This window comes from Thunnus thynnus, chromosome 6, assembly GCF_963924715.1.
Source record: "Thunnus thynnus chromosome 6, fThuThy2.1, whole genome shotgun sequence".
NCBI classification, from domain to species: domain Eukaryota; kingdom Metazoa; phylum Chordata; class Actinopteri; order Scombriformes; family Scombridae; genus Thunnus; species Thunnus thynnus.
The window spans coordinates 1,013,286-1,030,639 of NC_089522.1; the positions used below are offsets into that span (position 1 = coordinate 1,013,286).

A 17,354-nucleotide genomic window follows, 5' to 3' on the forward strand; every position below is an offset into this window, starting at 1 on the left:
AGTGACGGGAGGTCCTGCTAACGAGCTCTGATGAACCGCGGCACTCTGAGGTCTTAACAGGTACTTAAGCATTGTGACAATAACAGGAAATACATCACACAAGTAGCCTCTTGACTAGTTGTAAATACCACAAGCATGGCGGTTGGGACAGACCCTCATTCATTGGACAGTTTTGGTGATGTCATCCTGCATCTTCAGCTCTACATGGACCCACGAGGGAAAATTAAATTGACAGTTTCTCATGAGTATGTTTATGTTCTTTGATGTCATAACCAGGCTCCTAGGCCATGACAAATATAGGAATGGACACAATGGATGGCAATAAAGTAAAGATATTTATTATAACAAAGTGAACAACTGAAGCAGTAATTTGCAAATATAGAGTGTGTTGGTCAGTAACATCAGTCATGTAAGTGTGGGTGTGTGAGTAATGAAGTGTAAAGTGTTGTGAAGTAAAAACAAAACCAGAATCAAACAAAACAAAAGGCGGCTGCTGGCCGGTGAGAGAGTCGAGGTTAGAGAGACCGAACAACGCTGGGAGCCTTTTATCCTTTATGGCAGCATTACGTACAGGTGCTCCTGCCACACCCACACTCTCCCAGGTCTCCCTTTATAGACAAAAATATGATAAACACATTAGCACACCAGCATCAACACTCCTGAGACAGGTCAGACAGGGGCCGTCACAGCCAAAGAGCTTTCAAAGAAATAACTGATTATAAGCATCATTGTTATCATACCAGTGCTCTTTATAATAATTCCTTATGCAGATGGGGGATTATAAGATCACTTCACAATCAAGAGTTCAAAAGCTGAACCGTTTGCCGTCAGACCACAAACCCAGCAGGTCAGGTGTGAAAACATCCAGCTGAACAAAGCTGTCTAGTAAGTTCAAACTCTTTTCCAAGAGTGCAAAAAAACACTTCAATTAACAATGATCATTATTGGAAAAATAGTGATCAACTTGATGCCCAATGCCATGAACTGTTAACACTGTTGAAAAAACACTAACTTTGCTCATTTTAGCTTGAAATCATTGACTTTAATAATGATGATAATATAACTCCACTGAGTTGTGATCATGTCCAGGCCTCGGTGCAGGTTTGGCAACTGTTTAGGCCTGAAAGTAGTTTGTCATTATTTCTGTGAAACTGAAATATCAAAAAGAAAAAATGTCCAAAACGGCTGGTCTAATAGGTTTTTGTGAAAGCAGCTGCTGGCTTTGTGAGGAGGATGTGACTCAGTTCCATTTCGGTCTCTCATCTGGAGGATGAGGCAGGTTGGGTTTTCACTTTAGTGTCGAGATCCTCTCCACCAGCTGGAATCAAAGGCTCCAGTAGAGACACATTTGGTTTGGTTGATCTGGCGAAATGAAACCAAACTTTTATCTAATTCACTGTGTGGAACACACCAACCCTGACCCTGTCATCACGTCTTGACTGTGTGAGAGACCCTCACCCACTGGACGCCTGTGTGTGCTGTCAGAAGCTCAGTGAATAGTGAGCGTCTTGCACCAGCGTGGCGGCTTCTGGGCTGCTTGTATCTCCTGGACGGCGGCCAGCGTTCTGCCGACTCACCAGGTTATGTCCACGTTCATCTCGGAGAGACACTGGGCCAGGTGGCTGTCACAGTCCATCTGTGTGAACCTGGAGAGACAGGAACAGAGATCCACTCAGTGTGTGACAAACAAACACATAAAGTCAGTGCTGACCTTGCATACACTGAAAACTGTCATTACTGTCATACAATCATCCAAATGTCATGTACATGACATTATTTAAATACAGAGTATCTACTGCATGTTGGTCTTTGGTGTTTCACATCCTGTTTCTCTGGATATTTACAGTATTTGAATATTGAGAATGTAGCGAGGGTATGTTGGTCAGATGATTACTGTGGTTGTAAGAGATCTGACATGAGGAGATCAATCTCTACACATTAAAATGAGTTCTTTCAGAGTTTCCTACTTTATTAAACCTAATCTGTGCAACAATACGAACTATTTGTATGGATGAGCAGTAACTAACAGATCCTTTCTTCCCCCATTGTAGTATAAAATCATGAGATTATCTGAGCTCTCCACATTACCCAGCCCTAAACTAGACGCTGTTGGTCAATACTACTTGGACTACAAACGGACTACAAACAGAAACCAGAACGTTTCCGGTAGCAAAATCTTGTCCCGTTGCCAACAGATTCTTCATTCATATGCAGATATTAGTTGATGGAGGTTAGTTCAGATACAGACGGAGTCCTGCTGCTGCTGTTGTTCATTCACATCAGCACTAAACTGACTTTCTGACCTTCTGGATGAGTTGAAAGGATCTGACTGCTGATTTTCTGTATTTTAATCGTTGTCAACAAATCTCATGTTTGGATCCAAACCATCAATGAACTGATGTACTAACAAGGATTGTGTGTGTATCTTCTTCCTCTGTGCTGTAGACCTCCACTGTTGTCTGTAAACTATTAAACACGTGTCAGTGAGCCACACTGCTGCACATTATCCTTCAACCTGAAGACATTTGTTGACCATAATAAATAGTTTTCACCTTCTTAACCTGATTTGTTTATTTGAGGTTAATTTATTGGACATTATCATAATCCAGTCCTACAGCAAGCAAGGAGAAACTGAGTCTTGTCTTGTCACATGTTTGCAGAAGGTTTGTGATGTCAGTCAGCCATCATCATCATCACCAACTAAAGAAGTACAACAGCTTCATATTTGGCTGCTGGTAGACGTTCTTAAAGTGTTTGGCTGTTAATCAAGACACAGTTTGAACCTGAAAGACTCTACAACGTGCAGGGTGATGATCATGTGACCAATAGAGGCAGTTGAAGGGTTCAGTTAGCTTTGCTAGCGAGTGCTAAATATACACAACATGAACAACCTTAATGGACTACAGCTTAAAAAAGTGACTAAGTGGTTACAACATGCCAGTTAATGCTGACTTCACTCTCTTGTGACCCCAGGATGCAGATGATGTGTTTCCTGCTTGTGTCGTATCAGCTCTCAGATCTACGTCGCTTTGGATAAAAGCGTCTGCTGAAGGAAAAAATAAGTTGTATAAATTGTTTCTGAACGACAGTCTGACTTGTTTTCCAGTGAACTCGCTGCTCCTGCTGGAGTTTAAAGCTCGTCAGGAGTGACGTTCTCGTGGATCTCTGAGTTTGTTTCACATGACAAGATGCTTTTCCTTCTATTTCTTTTTCATCAGTTCAGTGTGAAAATGTAATTAGTCAAAAACGGTTTTGTTAATCTTACAGATGGAAACACCAACATACAGGCCTATTTGATCAATAATCTGATAATAAATGACAGAGGAGCACAGTGAATATTTCACTGTAATGTTAAGAGTATTTATGTTACTCAGGTTTTAGTGTATTGAAGATGTACATTGACAACAACAAAAGATTTGAAAGCACAAAACAAATTCAAGAGCTACTCGGTTTTAAGAGCTCACAGGACTTGTAAGAAGACAATTAGATTTGTACGCGAGCGAGGACAGAATCATGAGCGCGACAGATGGTCTGAGCATGCAAGAGGATTTATGTAACTACGTCTGAGCCAGCGACAGAGACTTCCACGCTCGTAATTATCAAAGCTGCTCGCGTTCACTTACGACAGTCTGAATCTCCTGAGAGCAGAACGTCACCTGTTGGATTTGACCTGGATATGAAGGGTCGTCCTGTCAGACCTTCTACTGTCAATACAAACACTGGGAACCACCACATGAAGACAGAGACCAGGATCTGGTGTGAAGACGTGACCCTGATGTCATGTTGCCTGGCAGACTTGCAGACTGAGCAGCGTAAGAATTTGTTTTGTGCTCTTTAAATCTCTTGTTATCGATATTCTTCCATCCTCACCCAGCAGGGAACACCAGCAGGCACATGGGGCAGGTCTGCAGTCGTCCTCCTGCTGCTACTCCTTCATCTCCTCTGCCACTCCTCTGCACATCCTCCTCCTCCTCTTCATCCTCCATCACCTCCTCCTCATTTCGGCCCTCCTCCTGTGGAGGAGCTCTGCTGTCGAAGACCTTCACCTGGTTTGTGAGAGGCTGTTTGTTGACCAGTCTGGTTTCTCTCTTCTCCTTCTCCTCTTCTTCATGTTCTCCCGCTCTTCTTCCCTCTTCTTCTCTGACACTGGAGGGACCGGCTGAGGATGACTCTCCCTGCCGGGTCTGCTGGCTGGAGTTGAGACTGAGTGGATCTGGCTGGTTTGGTTCAGGAAAGGGAGGAACCTCTTCATTGAGGTCACACCACTGCTGTTCATCTACCTGTTGTGATGTGTCTCTCTGAAGTGACATCACAAGAAAAACAGAATTAAAGACCGTTTAAACAACCAAAAAAAGACAAAAGGTGGCAAATATTTTATCCTGCTGGAGACAGCTGATGACAGTTGTAATACAACTTAAATTGTGTTTCATCAATAAGACAGGAAGTGTATTTCACAATGAATCCTGGATCGGGTAGAGTAAAGTGTCCTGTGCACTGACAAAAATAAAAAGTGATCTAAAGCAAGTTTCAGGTCTCTGCAAGAAGATTTTGAAAACTCTTCAATGTTAATCAGTGTTTCCTCTATAACAGTACAACAAGAACCCCCCCCAGACCCAAAAAAATGTTTTTAATACCAAAGATAACATCAAATATCCATCCATTCAGAAATCAACAGTGTTTGGGAGTCAATCTCTGTGTCGTTGCCTGGGAAACGCTTGGTGGCGTAGCTCCTTTAAGGAATAGGACAGTGCGTAATGTGTGTGCCTAATAGTGGGGGGGGGGACAGTGTGATGTCACTAAAACTATGATGACGTGTCATCGTTTTCTGACGGTCTGAAATATCAGTGATAAAATTGAAAGTGCAGATAATAGCAAGTATTTTTCAGTGTACGTTTTATGTATATGTAAATACTTTTTAAGGCTATGTATGCAAAAATATGATGCTAAAATTAGATTATGAAATGATATTTACAAATATGCATCTACAATAGCCTGCCTATAATATTGACACATCTTGCACAGGCACATGTTGCAAACTACTCTATGACATGAGGGGAAAGTGTTATTTCTATATAGTGATCAGTCTTCTAGGTTGACTGCTTTGGGGTGGCGGGGGGGCCTTTAGGGGGGTTTCCTGGTCTTGAGAAGCTGACACACTGTAGTCTGTGCTGTACGTTTACTGACACACTGACACCTTTCAGCACATCTTTTCCTCTGCTCGGCTCACATTCACGTCACTTTCCTGCTGCTCGCCCTCTCACACTCACTCAACCACACACTCACTGCACATGCATCTTACGCACTGCCCTATTCCTTAAAAGGAGCTACGTTGCCAAGAGTTTCCCAGGCAACGACACCGAGGTTGACTCTTTGTGATTATTTGGTGTTATTTTTAGCATTAATTTTTTTTTTTGGCCTAGCAGAGCTTCTTGTTGGCCTGGTGTCTCGCCAGCCTTGTGCAACTACAGAGGAAACACTGGTGTTGGGAAACGCACCTTAACAATGTGAACATCTCTCTATGATTGTAGATCTTATTATTGTAAAATAATAAGATATAAGACCCCATTAAAACATTTGTTATCTTCATGATGCAGCTGACATCCAGCCAGAGGGATGTGATGGTGTTCATATCAGTCTGCTCTCAGCGAGGACCCTCCTCCTGCGGATCAGCTTTATGAGGTGTACAAGTTCTGTCAGAGTTTGATTTATGACGGCTGAAACTGTTGGTTGTTACAGAACCATCTCTGTTGCACTGGCACGTTCCCCATTACAGTAAAGTGTATCAATGTCAGGACATCGTCATCAAGTGTTCCCACATCTCTCCTCTCACAGAATATCTCTGCCTGGTTATGACACCTCTGGAGCTCCTAAACATTTCCTGAGATAGTTATGATTTACTACGTCAAGATAAAATGTTGTTACTTCCAGCCCTAAAAGCAAGAAACACATCAGTCTGAGAATCTTTGGCCACTTAGGAGGGATTTCCTGCTCTCAGAAGCTGGATAATACGGCCCCAGCGTAATAGCACAACAGCAGTAACATGAAACTGAGGAAGCTAAATGGAATTCAGCCATCGTTCATTTTATCATTCTTACTGTGACGTATCATATCTGTTCCTCTTCCATGCTAAATGGTTTATGGCCATTTAGCCACTGGACAACTTTTATTGACAACTGCAATCCAAAAAATGTCAAAACTGAAGCAACTAAAAACACTGAGAGCAGCAGAGTGCTGAGAAATACATGACTATGAAATGAACATAATGCCAAATATATCCAGACAAGAGGTAAAGATGGAGGAAACAGCCCTGCTTTTCCCTCCAGCTGAGGTAAATAATATCTACAGAATATGGATTAGAAGCTATATTTGTTTTTGACCTTGTCTACAAGATGCCTAAAAAATTCATTTCAGATTTCTTCTACACGACTCAGACTGAAGCATGCAGCACGTATCCCTACACAGTCTATGCAAACACACGGCAAGAACATTTTGAACATCAGAGCTTTGAACATTAGGAAGTTCCTGTGTTGATGTGAGTCTCTCTGATGTCAGTCTTGTCACCAGTTTCATCACATTCGCTACAGGAACGGTGTCACGAGGAGGAACACTCAGTGGTGACGTACCGCTGTAGATGGAACTGGGAGATCAGGAACCAGGTCCCAGTGCTGGTTCTCCAGGTGCTGCAGAGCAGACTTCAGCGTCAACGCGTACAGAGTCTCCACAGCAGGCAGCTGCTCTCTGTTCCACCACACTGCTGCAGGAGCCACTGACCTGTAAAACAGTCATTAAATACAGTCTGATTCACACAACAGCCGATGTTCAGTCTGTTTCCTTCACTAATGAAACTCCCGCCTGCCTTATCTCTATTATATATGACACATCACAAGAGATGTGCTGAATTTTAACTGATTTTTGTAAAGTTTATCAAGAGTTTCCAGATGTGCAGGAGACTATAAAAACCCATTGAAGGAGAACAGGATACGGTTATGTTTGTTTGTTTTTCTTGCCTTCATTAATGTGTTTACATGTTTTAGTCTGTCAATCATATTATTAATGAAACTGCTCTTAGTTATGGAGTGATAGGAGTGCCATAAAAAATAATAAATCTGTAAAAGAAGACAATAAATGTGGAAATATAAAGACAAATAACAAAATAGAAAAGAATAATTATAATTTTCACATTTATTTGTTCATTTATTTCTTTATGTATTTTTAAAAACATATATATCTATATATTTTTTGCATATGACTGTTTTTCCATATATTTTTTAAATTTTTTATTTATTCCTTTTGTTTTATTCCTTTAAGGATCAAGCTGTCAATCAACTGGCTTTGGGCGGGCCTTCCTGCCCAGGCTGACGTCATGTTCAGGGTGGGAAGCTGTCAAGTAAAGCCTGTGCTAAAATGGCAAGATGGTCACATGAACGTCATTTTTTATATGTAAACATGAACTGAGAAGCGTTACATGGACCCATAGTTGTAGTTTTACTTCTTTTTGGGGCTGCAGCTGTGTCAGGCTGGTTAGCAGCTCCTCCATCCAGACTGCTGCTAACGCCACTGACACACTATTAGCTTAGCCTGTTAGCATCTGCTACCACTGATGTTACTGAGAAAAATACACAAAACAGCTCACAAGCCAATTCAATCTGTATCTACAGAGCTGTGTGAAAGTCAATCAGGGATCCTTTCTATGAAAAGGGACAAAACCAGCTGATGCATCATCGCCAAGCAGCAAAATGAAGCCAATGCAGAAGAACCAAAACCTGCAGTTCCTCAAATGGCCACTTGAGGCTCCAAAAGTGAATCAATCCACATAGATCCCCATGTTCAAATGTCTTTATATTCCCGCCTTTATTTTCTTATTCTTTAACAGGTTTATTCTTTTTTATGGCACTCCTATGACTCCATACTGAGTGTCTCCTTGTGTAAATAACAAAAGTTCCTTCCATCCTGCTTATATTAAAATAGTAAAGGCTATAATGTACTTGCATTTTTAGAAACAAGAATGAGACTTTGGTGAATCTTAATATAAATTAACTGCCCTCTATCACAGATTCAGTCAAATCTTCTGTGATCAGTTTAGTGTGTGGCTGCTCCACATGTGACTATTATCATTTGACTGTTTCTCCCAGAAGAGAACAGCCGAAATTCTCCTGAAAACTCTCAAAGTAATTTTATCTTTAATTAACTTAACAGTCTCTGGTTGTTTAACAGATGGCAAAATCCCAGTTTGGATTAAGTGTTACATTAATTAATGACTTTATTAGGTGCACCTGTGTAATCTAATGCAACAGCCCTACAATACATCCTACCTTTGTTAAGCTGATCATGTTCAGTTTTTGTTGGCACTATGTCAGATCAGTTGATTCAATTCTGTTACAAAATGTAAAAAACAGGTGAGAATATAATTTGCTTAAAAACATTAATACGAAACTATTAGTTAAACTAAAACTAAAAGTTAAAATAGATTCCTGTACTCTGTACAGTGTGCTAAAGTTGTGTTGACCATTTGTCTCCTTTATTTTATTTGTTCTTTGAGTTTATTTGTTCTCTCTATTTTTTCTTTTTCAGATTCTATCTAAGTATCATGTAGCTTTCCTTGTCACTAGAGAAGCATTTGGGTGGTGAAATGAGAATTTATCTTAAAATCAGTCCTCCTGTAACAGTATTTTGTCTCCCAACAGTCCTCAACCTCACTCTAATATCTGACACTTTAATGTTTCTGTAACCATCAGGAAATCGATCACATTTGCTTTGATAAAAAGGCTTGAATGCGCAATAACTCCATAAACCTGCTTTTATATCATTAAAATGTCTCGTTTTAAGTTTATAGTTTGTCCTCTCAATCAGTTATATTCTTCCTTTAACCAAAGATGCTAATGTGAAGCAATTCTACAAATTGAGGTTTGTATTATTAGATACATATATGCTGAATGTTGTACTTGTTCCGTGTTGTTGGTGAAAGGTCTTCAGTTGTGTGCTAGCACGTGCTACAGCAGATAAACAAGTAAACAGTCAGATGTTTAGGTTTTAACAGTGGTTCGTTTCCTGGTTTGGCGTTTTGTTTTCTCTCTCTATCAGATTCACGAGCCGCTAAAGGACTCCATGTTTACATAAAGTCACAATGAGGTCATGACACGTTTTTATCCAGAAACTTGACGTTAAAGCTGACAGACAGAGAGCAGCCACCCACCGGTCAGCCTCAGCGGTAACGGTAACGGTAACGTTACAGTCAGCCGGCGGCAGAGTTGGAGGACTCTTCCTCGGTGGTGCCCGGGAGGATATTTCCGGCTCGTACTCTGTAACACAAGATTTCTTTCTTTTCAGTCTTGACTTTGAGTAATTTTCAGCCATTTCGTTTAAATCACTTTTCAAAACAGCTTCGAAATTTCGCGCCTCGACTTCCTCGTTCCTGAAACCTGACGTCACTTGATTCTGTCCAATCCGAGCACGTCTCTCTCTCTCTCTCTCTCTCTCTCTCTCTCTCTCTCTCTCTCTCTCTCTCTCTCTCTCTCGCTCTGTATTATATTGTTATTTATGGAAATGTCCACTGGCATCCAAACACACTATAAACACGTCAGGGGGACTAAAGGTTGTAATAAAAGAAAAAGAAATAATTAAATAGATCTTGTAAAGCTTACAGGAGTGTTAACAGCTTTTTTTGTTGATACATTCAGATACAGAAACTGCATTGTTTGATATGGAAAATCTGAGAAGTTTAAAAATGTTGATTTGAATATAAAATTTGTTCAAACTAATAAACAAATGAATTAAATAAAACTGAGAGCAGCAATCCCAGTCATATGTGGTGTCAAACAATAACACCCACAGCTGTAACATTGTGTTGATCTGGACTGGACGTGACATCATTATTGATTGACGCTGACTGTCCAGGTGTTGTGATGGTTGTTCTCTCTGGATTTGTCAGTGTTCATCATCACAGCAGCTGGCCTGGATCAGTTGCCTTGTAGTAAGGTCAATCCAATCAAGCAGCACCATGACAATAATCAACCAATCATGTGAAAAATTTGGCATTTCAAGGAAAGCTATGGTCTACTTTTACACATCTCTTGTAGAAAATGTGCTAACCTTCTCTATCACAGTTTGGTTCAGGCCGCTGCTGAAACAAGTGCAGTAGAGAGAATATTTCAGGCTGCATCTACTATAAATTACTGGCCAAACCCTCCATCTCTCTACTCAATGTATACAGTTTAGACTTCACCAGAAGCCTCTGAACATTGTTGAACATCATTGAATCAGCAGTGCATTCCCTGAGTTTGAGGCTGGTAAATCTTTAGCACTTATACAGAATTTTGTTTTTGTGGTTTTCTTTGTAATTATTGATGGTATTTTTGCATATTTTAAATTGTTAAGGTTATTTAACTTCTGAATTGCAAACCTTTCACGCTTTAAGGTCTTTTATATAGTAAATGATACATATGTGCAAAAATGCTTTCTTAAGTTCAACTGAAGATAATGAGGCTTCAGCAGTCTGTGTTTGACAAATCAAGTAGGTATTTTCCAAAGTTACAGAGTTTTTAGTACCAAACTTGGTGTTACTGCCTCTGCAGTGGTGCTGTTACTGTTACTGCACCGTCTGTCACAACACACAGGAGGAACTTGTACTAAAAACACTGTGACTTGGGCAGATATTCTCTTGATTTGTCTAACAGAGACCACTGAAGCTACAGTATATATATATTAACTTTGGTTCAACTTTAGGATGCAGTTTTGCTGTGGATTTTGTCCCCCATCTCTTACATTGAAGGATCTTGAGGATAAGTTGTCTCCTGAAGGGCCAGTATAAACAGGACCCACATATGGGCATGTGAGTAATGTGCTTGAAAACAGTGAACCTATTCTTTAAGTCAGGGCAGGATTCATCCACTCCGAGTGATGACACCGTTTGCTGATGAAAACATGAAGATGCAGTTGAAAGAGTGAGTGGACCTGTGAACTGAAGTTACAATTGTACCATTTTTTCGAGGGTCTTTGCCCCACAAATAAAGTAAAAAGCGTTAGAAGTGGAAATGTGATGTAAACAAACCAGAATCTGCTGCTTCATTAATTATTTTTTCCACCGTTTTCCTCCACAAAACAATCAATTAGCAATAGCACTGTGCACAACAATTCAACAATTAAAATCACTAAATGAAAGAACATAAATTAACCAAAACAATGTCTGCTCAGCCGCCTCTAGAAGTCACATCAGCTGGAAGTTCATCAAAGTGCAATATTCTCTCAAAATGCAATTTGGTTTTGACTTTAAAGCTGAGACAACATGATCAGGAGCCTTTTCTGGCCCGTTGTTTGAATATGATAAATGGCTGCTTATGTAGCGCTGTTATCCAAAGCGCTTTACAATGTTTCTGCTGCTCGCTCACCCGTCCACACACTCACTCACTCACACACTGATAGCCACCGCAAGCTACCACGCAGGCTGCTGGCGCAACCATCGGGAGCAATTTGGGGCTCTGCATCTTGCCCAAGGACACTTCGACATGCAGACTGGAGGAGTTGGGGATTGAACCGCCGACCCTGTGATTAGTGGACGACCCGCTCTACCTCCTGAGCCACAACCGGCCCTTATAGCACCTACTCATCAACTCTCACTTTAAATCTACAAATACACAAGATCTTCTGCCACTCTTTCATAAGGATTTGTTCTCAGTGCACACTAAAGAAGGTTACATCATACAAGGACGCTAACTGTAATGATAATACTTTGTTCCCTCTGCTAGGACACACATAAAGTGGAAAGTTGAAGTCATAATAATGGTGGGACTTTCTGAGCCCTCTAAGCTTTTGGACAGAAGAGAGGGACCAACGGAGAGCGGCTACAATTATGCAATGGAAAAAGACAAGGGAAAGCTGGACTGAACGGAAGGAACAGAAAAGAAAGGAAAGAAGAGAGAATTATTTTAAAAAAAGAGAAAAAAAAAAGGAAAACTGCACTATGGGAAAACCCTGCCACTTTGAAATAAGGTGAGAGCATTTTTTTGGAAACAGTGCCCCATAAGATGAGTATTCCAGAAGGACTGCTGCTGAATTGCTGACATTGGCCAATCTGTTTTTTCTACCTCAACCACAGAAGGGGAGAAACACAAAAGCAGAGCAGTGGGCCAGGCCTGCGGTACATAGTGCTACTCTGGGAAAAAGCAACTCGGCGCCTGGAAAGAAACGTTATGTCATTCATCCCACGTGATGCTGTGTTGTGTTCTGCTGTCATGGTGACGGCAAGGATGATGAGGAGAATAAAAGTGAGGTGGCAGCAGCCTTAACCATTTAAGTTAAAGAAATATAGTGTTTGGGAGGTCATAACAATTCTCAACTTCTCCATGGAGAGATGAGAACATACACACAAAACCTCCAGGTCTCCCTGGTGTGTTGTTCTGGTACTGCGTGCTAACATTCAAAGCGGCACTAATCAATATTTCTATTTTTCAACAATGTATCAAATAACAATGTGTAACGAGAGAGGCATCACGTGTAGTGATGAACCTACACAGAATCATCACCTGGCTGCAGCTCCCTTCAGCTTTATGGAGCTTTATAGTGAGTTTCAGCTCTGTTTTGTTCACTCTCACAGTTCTCATTGCGTCACATTCAGCCACAGCAGGAAGCAGTTTTTGGTGGAAAAGTTTTGATAAATCCACTGTACACTACCTGCTCTGCACTAAATGGCAAACAAACATAATAATGATAATAATACATTTGATTTGTATCACACTTTTCATTCATATTGAATCTCTGAGTGCTACAGCATTAAAAACAAACACACAACATGAAGAAAATAGTAAGATTTAAGATGAAAAAGCCTTCCTGAATAGAAAGGTTTTTAGGCCTGTTTTAAAAGAATTTAGGGTCCGTGTCTTATTTACATGTTGTCTTCTTCGCTGGCGTGCTAACGTCGCGCACCGGTAAGGCTACATTCAGGAAGGACTTGGCGTGAGAACAGTGTGGCTTCACGGAGAGGACGGGGCTAACGTTAAGCTAGCTGTTAATGATCAGTAAATACCTCCAAACTGTAGGAAGTTTCTCCTCGTTTTCCTACATGTGTTAAACACAGGAACATGAATGGAACATGACACTTTTACAGAGATAAGTTACTAAAGTAAACTAACATGTAATGTAACTAACTGCTTTTGCTGTTGAGTAGGTAGAATTTAGTGGCATCTAGCAGAATGTAAATTAATAATGAATATAATATTCTCAGGTATGTTTTAATTAGTGTATAATCACCTGAAAATAAGAATTGTTGTATTTTCATTACCTTACAATGAGCCCTTTATAGGGAGCGGGTCCTCTTCCACCGAGCCCGCCATGTTACACCGCCATGTTTCTACAGTAGCCCAGGAGATACAAACCAAACACTGGCTCTAAAGAGGGCAACCAATCCTACAAACTGGTCCTTTAAATAACAATTAACAAGCAACATATTGAAATTTTTGCTATTCTTTGAGCCATACCAGTTACTTACTTAAGCTGCCAGTATGCTTCATCGAAACTGCTCTTCAGACGTTCAAATAGCTTCAGAAACCAGTAGTAACACACTATGAGAGGCTTAAAAATGAACGCTGTTATCCTCGTACTTAACAATTATTGTCTCCCCCCTCTCCTTCACTCTCAGCATGGTTGGACAACACGTCATAAAAACTACTTCTTATGTAGCACAACTCACCTTTGATCCTCTTTTTCCTCTTTATGACATAAAGCCACAGTAAGCTCCCTCCATCATTTCACAATTCTTGGCAACATGTTGAGCCTCCACCCAAGCCAGGTTCATCTCGGCTAGTTCGTCCATTACAGTTCTGTCCCTGGTCATGTCAGGTCTTCCAGGTTGTCTTTCACCTGGAGGAGTCCATCTCATTGCAGCCTTTGGGGTATGATCTGCCTTCATTGGAAGTACATGGCTTATTATCACAGTTGCAACCACAACATGATGTTCTTGCTTTTGGCTTTTCTGTATGATAAAGGTTGTGACCCTTTCATATCAGCTTTGGCCTCCCACAAGCATTCAGAACTGTACATTGAGATGGACTTGATGTTGCTGTTGTAAAGATGAACCTTTGTTTTTAGGCTGTATTGATTGGAGCATACCTGTACGTGGAGCTAAACTATGTAGCTTTTAGAGTTCTGATACCTAAATTCATGACATTTTGTTGTGTAAAGCTTGGATCAGGGACAATTTGGTTATTTTGAAATCTAATTTATTGAGGGAATAATTCAACATCTTGGTAAATTTGCTCATTCCGTTTCTTTCTGGGAATGAGATGTCGATATGTGTTTGCATTACGTATGAAGCTGGAATCAAGATCTTCAAAGTAAAAAATTACACCTACCAACACCTCGAAAGCTCTCTAATTAACACGCTCTATCTTGTTTACTATTAGCGATGATGCAGCCAGGTTTATTTTTGGAACCGTTCTAGTTGAGAAACTGAATCTGTACTGAAATCCATTCAAAGTGAGAAGTTGGAAATTCCCATCTGGTATGTTGTAATTATGATCACACACCTCCTGAATGTCTTCAGTCCAATGTTGTTGCTGCTGTAAACACGATTCAAACTCAGATAATTTGGTAGGTAATTTATTTAAACATTGTCAAGGTTATGTTTTGGCCAGCTTTCGATCTGGTCTGGAAGAAGGCTGGATTTGAACCTCTCATGCTTGCTTTTTTATTCTTCACACAACAATTCATCACTTTGTATGTGTACGTTTGACAGTCTACATATCTATCCCCATTTGTATGATACATTTCATCTAACTACATGAGCTTTGTTGTTGGAAAATTGTGTAATAAACACTAAGTTAACATTGTAGGAAGGATCATGTGATTTTGGTAGTTTCTTAAGATGCCTTTTTTCTTGTTCTTTGAAATTTAAAATCCCTGAATGTCATACCTTCCTTGAATATAACAACAGGGAAGGGTTTCTCTAAACAGCTCCTGCTTGCAATTGAAGTGCCATGAAGTGATTAAGCATCTTTGCAAAACAAGAAAAATGCAATTATAGAGAGGGAGGAGAAGACTTAGAGTCATGACCATCACCATCCAGCAACACCTTCATGTTCACCATGAGCAGCAGATAGTGTGCATCCTACACCAGACGCTACAGCTCTCCAAAAACACGCATCAAGCTGTAGTAGATGGTCATCATTGGATACAAGAGAAAAAAGCTGAAAGCTCAGGGAGAGGGAAAGGTCACAATTGATATATTCAAGTAAATGATGAGCACAGCTCAAGGCAAAGAAAACAAAACAAAAAAGAAACATTGCATGCTGGCAATCAGAATATGAGAGGCTTGGCATGCACTCCTTAATGTCTGGGAGTTTTGGCCTTGATAGGATGAGAGGTCTGAAGGAAACACAAGCTTTGTACCTCAATTGTGTCCATTACCACTTAATGTACACACACAGACAGTGATACAGCATGTCAGTGTAGTACTGTAGGCTCACATCCAGCCTGTAGCTGCCAGAGCTCAGTGCTGGCTGGTGGGATGGCTTCATGCCAGACTGATAAGACCACCCATAGTGTACAGTAGACCTAATACACTGGGTAGTTATTAGAAAACACATTAAAAAACAGGTCTGATCCATTTGGAGTCTTCCGCCATTGATGTATGTGATGTAGTTCATGTAAACTGTTGCATTAAAGGCTCATAGTTCATAGTGTATCTGTATTGATTTATTTGCTTTCTTTCTGAAAATGGATAGTGAGCTGCAGTCAGCATGTGGTTAGCCTAGCTTAGCATAAAGACCAGAGGCAGGGGGAAACAGCTAGCCTGGTTAAAGGCAAAAAAAGTTCAAAAATACATTTAAAAAATAGGCTACACCTACCAACACATCTAAAGCTCACTTATTAACATGACGTATTCCTTGTGTTTAATCCGTACAGAAAACAGAAATGTGAAGACAATTAATGGTTTTATTATTATGTGCTGGAGCTTTTCTTCTCTGGCTTTAACGCAGGTTGTCAGATACATGTGGTGTACACAGGTCTGATCTGGATGTTCCTTTGTGGCTTTTCTCTCTGCAACAATAACTGTCTGTAACTTTAATACAAACTTTTTTGCTGTAATATATTAATTTAGAAAGGTCGATGGAAATGTAATTTTTTTTTCTTTTTTTTAAAATCCTGGTGGCATTTAATACATTTGCCTGGAACTATGAAGCCATATAGTGTCTTTGACTTTGTTTCTAATAATATTACAACGCAGCATAAATATTTTCTACTCCTGGTCTAATAAATGGATACAACTTTCTGTTCTTAGTGAAATGAACAGTGAAGCTACGGCTCAGTTGGTCATCATGTGCACATGACTGACCATCTTTTCTCAAAAATGTATTGTGCAAAAACAACTGTCTATCATTTATTCAAAAATATTGTGATAATTGATTTTGTGTCCAAAGGCTCTAACTTTAAACCAAATGTTCAGTCACCCACCCACACACACACACACACACACACACACACACACACACACACACACTCACCACCACCTTGCCAGCGCTCTTGGGGACAGTACTGTTGAATTTTGTTTGACAAAAATAAATTCACTTTTAGGATCTCACAGTTTTCAGCACTCCATCTACTGATGAAGACCTTGAGATGAGGCTGAAAGCTCCATGTGGGCCACAGCAAATTCCAGTTGACAATAAAGTCTGATACTGATTTACACTTATTGATGATACATTTTTATCATGTTGCTGTCATTCATCAATTATTTCATTAATAAATGAATAAATAACTCAATACAGTATTTTCATGTATGTACATTCATGTACATGAATGTACAGGCAGGCCAGTGTCTACGCTGGGCTGCAGTGGAGGATCCTTCCAGGTCTTGGCCCCTGCCATCATGTTGCAGTTACAGCAGTGTTTGGCTAGGGGACGCCACAGGAACAGAAAACTGCTTCTTCATCAGTGCTGGAGTTGAACTTGCTCTGGACACCTGACCTCCTGAGGTCCACTCACTTGGTTTTTATTATTAACCAAAAACATATTGCTTCCCCTTTACTGTAACTGCTGATAACTTCTGATCACACAACATGTGTCAAACTAGAGTTTTTCTGTTTGCAGCCTTAGAACAACTTGTGCCAGCCCTCTAGAGGGCTTTTACACTCCTAAAAAACCTCATCGCTGATCCTTCAACAGAAACATGAAAAGTCAAGCGTGATCTTATGAACGTACATCTCATCTAATGGTGACAGTAGAATTCATCTTTGGAACAATGCATCTGTTTGTGCATACTGTATGTTTAAATCTGGGTCTACATATTTTGTTAAAATAAAATAAAACTTTGAGTAAACAGAAGATATGGGTAACAAAAGAAATAGAATGTAAAGAATACACAA

The 17,354-nt window shown here is 40.2% G+C and overlaps 1 protein-coding gene across 1 annotated transcript; it reads right to left on the reverse strand.

Moving 5' to 3' along the window:
• Positions 1-316: 316 nt before the first annotated feature.
• On the reverse strand, positions 317-9,444 carry si:ch73-70k4.1 (uncharacterized). Its single transcript, XM_067591198.1, has 4 exons — positions 9,194-9,444; positions 6,624-6,771; positions 3,871-4,298; positions 317-1,646 (listed from the first exon to the last, which is right to left on the reverse strand). Exons 1-4 carry the CDS (start codon positions 9,352-9,354, stop codon positions 1,574-1,576), a joined length of 810 nt encoding a protein of 269 aa, XP_067447299.1. The 5' UTR covers positions 9,355-9,444; the 3' UTR covers positions 317-1,573.
• Positions 9,445-17,354: the final 7,910 nt, after the last annotated feature.

Excerpts from the sequence above, each read along its gene's own strand:
- si:ch73-70k4.1 (XM_067591198.1), bottom strand. The coding sequence starts at position 9,354 with ATGGCTGAAAATTACTCAAAGTCAAGACTGAAAAGAAAGAAATCTTGT. Across the intron at positions 6,772-9,193 it reads GTTACCGCTGAGGCTGACCG|GTCAGTGGCTCCTGCAGCAG; the intron begins GTGGGTGGCTGC and ends ACTGTTTTACAG. Across the intron at positions 4,299-6,623 it reads TCCCAGTTCCATCTACAGCG|AGAGACACATCACAACAGGT; the intron begins GTACGTCACCAC and ends ATGTCACTTCAG.